Source organism: Priapulus caudatus, unplaced genomic scaffold (assembly GCF_000485595.1).
Source record: "Priapulus caudatus unplaced genomic scaffold, Priapulus_caudatus-5.0.1 Scaffold995, whole genome shotgun sequence".
In the NCBI taxonomy this organism is placed as follows: Eukaryota; Metazoa; Priapulida; class Priapulimorpha; order Priapulimorphida; family Priapulidae; genus Priapulus; species Priapulus caudatus.
The window spans coordinates 58694-64352 of record NW_014578056.1 but is presented as its reverse complement, the minus strand read 5'-3'; the positions used below and the strand labels follow the sequence as shown (position 1 = coordinate 64352).

Genomic DNA, 5659 nt, shown 5'->3' with positions numbered 1-5659 from the left:
TGCTGTTCGTTGTTGTTCGCGAGGGGTTTGCTGTTCGTTGTTGTTCGCGAGGGGTTTGCTGTTCGTTGTTGTTCGCGAGGGGTTTGCTGTTCGTTGTTGTTCGCGAGGGGTTTGCTGTTTGTAGTTGTTTGTTGGTTTGTTCGGTCATTTGCTGTTCTTATCCATATTTTTGCTGCTGTTCTTAATCATTTGACGTTCTTTGTTATTTATCATACATTTCCTGTTCATATTTATTTAATATTCCTTGTCATCTGCTGTTCATATTTGCTTAATATTCGTTGCGTAGTTTGCTTTTGTTCTCATTCGTTCACTGTTCCTAGTTGGTGCATCTCCTTATTTGCTCACCATTTCGAGTCATTTGCCATACTTATTCGTTCACTCCTAGTTATTTGTGTTCTTATTTATTCACTCCTAGTTATTTGCAGCTCTTATTTGTTCACTCACTCCTTGTTGTTCACAATTCCGCGGCGCGTTCACCGAGCTCACGTCTGCCATCGCCATTCACAGGTGATTCACTTGAAGCGGTTCCAGTTCGTGAACGGCCGCTGGGTTAAGTCGCACAAGATCGTCAAGTTCCCGCCACGCGACCTTGATCCGTCGTCGTTCCTCGCTCCCCGGGCGAGGGCGCTGTCGCTGAGCCGGGCGAACACGATCGAGGAGACGCAGCTTCCCAACGGCAACGTGCACCCGCAGCCAGGTGGCGCCCTCTCTTGGATTTATTTTAGATCGGTCGAAAATGACTTTTGGTCGAATTATTTTTTTTTTAAGTTGACTGTTGTATTGACGAACTCTGGGGTGGGGTTTGTAAATTCTGCTTGAAAAACGCGTTTGTATGCTAGTAACGCCTCTGCAGTGGTGTTGCACTGAGGGAAGATATTGAGGATTCCGTCCATGCGATTTGCGTACAGGTTTGAATCTAGAAAAACCGTGACCGATGCCCCTGCACAGATGCTAACGACGCTTTCTCGTCTACTGTTGCAGACACAAGCAATTTGTTCCAGGATCAGTATTACCATTGGGTGCACCGCGGCGCCGACACGACCACACCCAACTATGACCTCTACGCGATAGCCGTGAGTATATCCGCCGCGAGCGAATTGCGTGGGATAGGTGGCGCCACGCGTCTGCTAGCCGCGACGCTGCCGCTGGGTTGAGCGCGGCGCCGTCGCCGGTACGTCTCGCTGGTTGTGTCACGCACGGGGCTGTCACGTATTTATCGACGCGCGGAATCTTACGCCTGCCTTGTGTGGTCGTCGGTATCGTGAGACACGCATCTGCCTCGCGTCTCGACCATCACATGTTTCAAGTGCGTCGCCTCCCTCACGCTGCGTCTTGGAAGAGTGTCTCGTCTCACGTCACACACTACATGTCTCGGCGTGTCTCGTCTCACGTGTCGCGTACATCTCACAGCGTCTCGTCTCACGTCTCGGCTCGCATGTCTCGGCGTTTCAGTGTCACACGGGCATCCTCGGCGGGGGCCACTACGTCTGCTACGCGAAGAATCCGAACAACAAGTGGTACTGCTACAACGACTCCAGCTGTAAGGTACGCCCCACCCTCCTGCCTGCACCACCCACGCCCCTCACAATCCCCACTCCTCTCCTTCCCCACACGCAATGATAACCAGGCTAAAACTGTTCAGCTTCTATATATTAGTCTCTTGTCCACTGGGCAATGTTCTCGCTGTGATACCGTCTCGTGACACCGTGATTTTATTCTAACTGCCACAGTCGTCGTTGCCCTCTAATCAAACCGATTGATCTAATTAACTCGAACGTGTGTTGTGACCTTCCTCTCATTCTGACGTTCACCACGACCTCGCCCTGACCTCGCCATGACCTCACCCTGACCTCGCCATGACCTCGCCATGACCTCACCCTGACCTCGCCATGACCTCACCCTGACCTCGCCATGACCTCACCCTGACCTCGCCATGACCTCACCCTGACCTCGTGCATGTCTTGCAGGAGACCACGATGGAGCAGGTGGACGGCGACTCGGCGTACATCCTGTTCTACGAGCGAGCGGGGCTCGGCTACGAGCGATACCAGCCGGACGTCTCCGGCCTGCAGCCGCAGTGCCCCGACCCCGAGAGCGACTTCGACTCGGACTACCGCAAGAACTGCTGCGTCCAGTAGCCCCCGCCGCCACCTGGTGTGGGACCGCACCCAGGCGGCGTCCCCTGGTGTCAAACTGTGCCCTGGTGGAGCGCCCTGGTGTCAAACTGCGCCCAGCTGGTGTCGAACTGCGCCCAGACAGCGCACCCTGGTGTCAAACCACACTGGAGCAGAGCCCTGTGGTGTTTATCCTCGCTGGAGTAGTGCCCCCTGGTGTCGAGCCGTACCGGAGCAGTGCCCCCTGGTCTCGATGTGGTCCACGTTGCTCATTTTTTTCCGTGGCGATCGTTCAAGTCGTGTCCTCGTGCGTCAGCTTGTGTTGTGTTGTTTTGCTTGTATATTTGTACGTAAAAGCGTATGTAATCAGCCAAAGTTGAGTTAATGAACAGGAATCAGCCGAAAAGCACAGAATCAAGTTTATTTGGGACACTGACTGGTCGAAGCAACTGTGGATCTCTCGTGGGCAAATCAGCCATTCGACAGGTGAGGGCCATGATCTGAACAACGCAGAGCCCTACCAAGAACGGGGCCTGCCGCTTGAACCTCCCGCCAATGCCCTCGCCCCTGACGCTCGGCCATGCACCTCAGTGCCATGTTCTTCAGAGACTTCATCAGATGAGCAGGTCGAGGGCGGCGCCGGGCCGACCTCGCGTACATTCGACGTGCTTCTACGAGCGAGCGGGGACGCGCTAACAGAGCGCGATACCTCATGGACGAGCGCGCGCGGGTGTTCACGTGCGTCCGCCTAGCAAGCCCCGCGACAGTGCACTGTGTTCCCAGACGAACTACGTGCTGAGCAGCGATGCTATCACTACTGCGGACTATCCCGGCAAGAACTGCTTTATACTAGCGGTCCATGTTAGCAACCCCTCTAGCCTCGCCGCCACCTGGTGATCTAGTGGAGCTCGCTACGTGGTTATAATCCCTCGAGCGGAGTCGCCCTGGATAGTCAAACTGTGGCCCTGGTGGAGCGAGCCTGTTGTGTCAAACTGCAACCCAGCTGGTGTCTGAACTGCGCCAAGGAACAGTCGTCACTCCTGGTGTCAAACCGGACACTGGATCACCCGAGACCTCTTTGTGGTGTTTTTATTACGCCTGCTGAGAGTAGTGCCACGCCCCCAAACGTGTCCGAGCCGGACGGGATTTAACCGGGAGCAGCGCCGGTCGCCTCCTGGTCTCTGTAGATGCGTGGTCGCACGTTTTTCTACACTCAATGTTTTTCCGTGGGCGATCGTGTCAGTCGTCGTCCTCCGCTGGTTTTAGCGAAGTGCGTCACAGCTTGTGTTGTGTTGTTTTGCTGTATATTTGTACGTAACACAGAGCGTATGTAATCAGCCAAAGTTGAGTTAATGAACCTGGCATGAGTAGGCAGCGAAGAATCCGTTAATTAACCAGGTGTGTGATAGTCGTGATGCGTGAAGGTTCCGGTGGCATTACGCAGGTGTGTTTGATGTGCGATACGTGAAGGATTCCGTTAATTAACCAGGTGTGTTGATGTGTGATACGCGAGCGAGCGCGAGAACCAGTGTGTTGATGTGGCGATCCGGACGAATCCCGTTAAAATTAACCAGTGTATGTGTTGATCGTGTAGATATGCCGTGAAGAATCCGTTAATTAACCAGGTGTTGTATGAGTCGTGTGATACGGTGAAGGTTCGTAAATTAACCAGGTATGTATTGAATGTTGATACGAGACCGTTAAGTTCCGTTAATTAACTACAAGTTGTGATAGACTTGTGTGACACGCGAGAAGGTGCTCCGTTAATTAAACGTCAGCTGTGTGTTGATGTAATGGGGATAACGAGACGAAGCCGTTAAATTAAACCCAGGTGTGTTTGATGTGTCTAATTTACGCGACGAAGAATCCGTGTAACTTAACCAAGTGTGTTGATTTGATCATCGTCGAAGTTCCCACTTAAATAAATGCTCAGGTCGAATAGTGTGATACGTGAAAGAATCCGTTAATTAAGGACGCAGCGATGTGCTTGATGGTGTGGATACGTTGACGAACTCCGTTAAATTAACCAGGTGTGGTTGATGTTGATAACGTGAAGGTTCCGTTAATTAAACCAGGTGTGTTGATCGTGTGAATACGTGAAGGTTCCGTTTAATTAGACCAGAGTGTGTGCATGTATGATTACGTGACGAATCTCCACGTTAATAATAACCAGCCAAAAGTGTGTTGAGTCGGTGTGATACGTGACGAATCCGTTAATTAACCAGGGTGTTGATGTGTGAACGTGACGAATCCGTTAATGTTAACCGAGTGGGTTGTGTTAATGGTGTGATTATCGAGACCGAATCCCGTTAATTAACCAAGTTTTATGTGTAATCTTGACGACCTGGATGTGGCGCGACGAATCGTTTAATTAACCAGGTGTGTTGATGTGTGATACTGACGAAGCATCAATCGCGTTAATTAACCAGGGTGTGTTGATGCTGTGAATACGTGTTAAGGTTCGGCGTGTAATCAGTTAACAACAAGGTTGTTGCATGTGTGATATCGTGAAACGAATCCGTGTAATGTAAGCGCAGGGTGTGTGATGGTGTGATAACTTATAAGAAGCCGTTCAACTTAACTTCAGGTGTGTTGAATGTGGCGGATACGAGACGAAAATGCCGTTAATTAACGGCAGGAGTGTGTTGATAACGTGTGATTACGGTGAAAGCGAATCCTTGTTAATGTAAAGCCAAGGTGTGTTGATGGTGCGAGTACCGAAAGAATCCGTTAACTTTAACCAGGACTGTTTGTTTGATGTGTGATACATTGACGAAGTTCCGTTAATGTAACAGCAGGGTTGGTGTTGATGGTTGGATACCGTGACGAATCCGTTAATTAACCCAGTGTGTTGAAGTAGATACGTGAAGGTAGGCCTGTTAATAACTAAAGCACAGAGTGTAGTTGATGTGCGCATAGACAGTCTGACGAAGTCCGTTTAATTAACCAGGGTTGTGTTGATGTGTGATACGAGAGTAATCACGTTAAATTAACGCAGGGTGTGTTGAGTATGATACGTGAAACGAATCCGTTAATTAACACAAGGATGTGGCATTGATCCGTTGATGGCGAAGTGATAACGTGAGAGGTTAAACCGAGTTAATATAACACAGGGTGTGTTGATGTGGTGAAATCAGCGTGACGAATCCGTTAATTAACCAGGTGTGTTGATGTATGATACGTGACGAAATCCGTTAATTAACCAGGGTGTGTTGATGTGTGATACGTGAAGGTTCCGTTAATTAACCAGGTGTGTGTGATTGTGGCATACGTGCACGGTTTCGGTCAATAAAGCAGCGTGCAGCACGGCACGGTCAAGAGGGGATCGCAATGTGTCGCTTGCTTTGCCGTTGCTTCATCCGCATGAGTAGGAGTCTGGCTGTACCCATGGAGCCAGCGAACATCGGCGTGACATCCATGATCGCGACGATGGCACGTTCCAAACAACGATGCGGCGTTCGTGCTGTTCACATGCGAACGTCTGTCGGTTGATAGCGGGTCGCGTTCCAATTGAAGAAGTTCGGTTTTTGTTGTTGTTGTTGTTG

At 50.6% G+C, this 5659-nt stretch overlaps 1 protein-coding gene and 1 long non-coding RNA gene across 2 annotated transcripts in view; both read left to right on the top strand.

Annotated features, from left to right (window-relative positions):
• Positions 1–2498, top strand: part of LOC106814875 (ubiquitin carboxyl-terminal hydrolase 32-like) — a 47914-nt gene extending 45416 nt beyond the window's left edge. Inside the window, exons 20-23 of the mRNA XM_014819250.1 lie at positions 508–697; positions 982–1073; positions 1453–1545; positions 1968–2498. Of these exons, the coding sequence (XP_014674736.1) occupies positions 508–697; positions 982–1073; positions 1453–1545; positions 1968–2138 (546 nt within the window). The 3' untranslated portion in view covers positions 2139–2498. The remainder of the gene's footprint in view (positions 1–507; positions 698–981; positions 1074–1452; positions 1546–1967) is intronic.
• A 905-nt stretch (positions 2499–3403) lies between these two features.
• Positions 3404–5659, top strand: part of LOC106814877 — a 3751-nt gene continuing 1495 nt past the window's right edge. The window contains exons 1-2 of the long non-coding RNA XR_001394673.1: positions 3404–3512; positions 5277–5364. This is a non-coding gene — a long non-coding RNA (uncharacterized LOC106814877). The remainder of the gene's footprint in view (positions 3513–5276; positions 5365–5659) is intronic.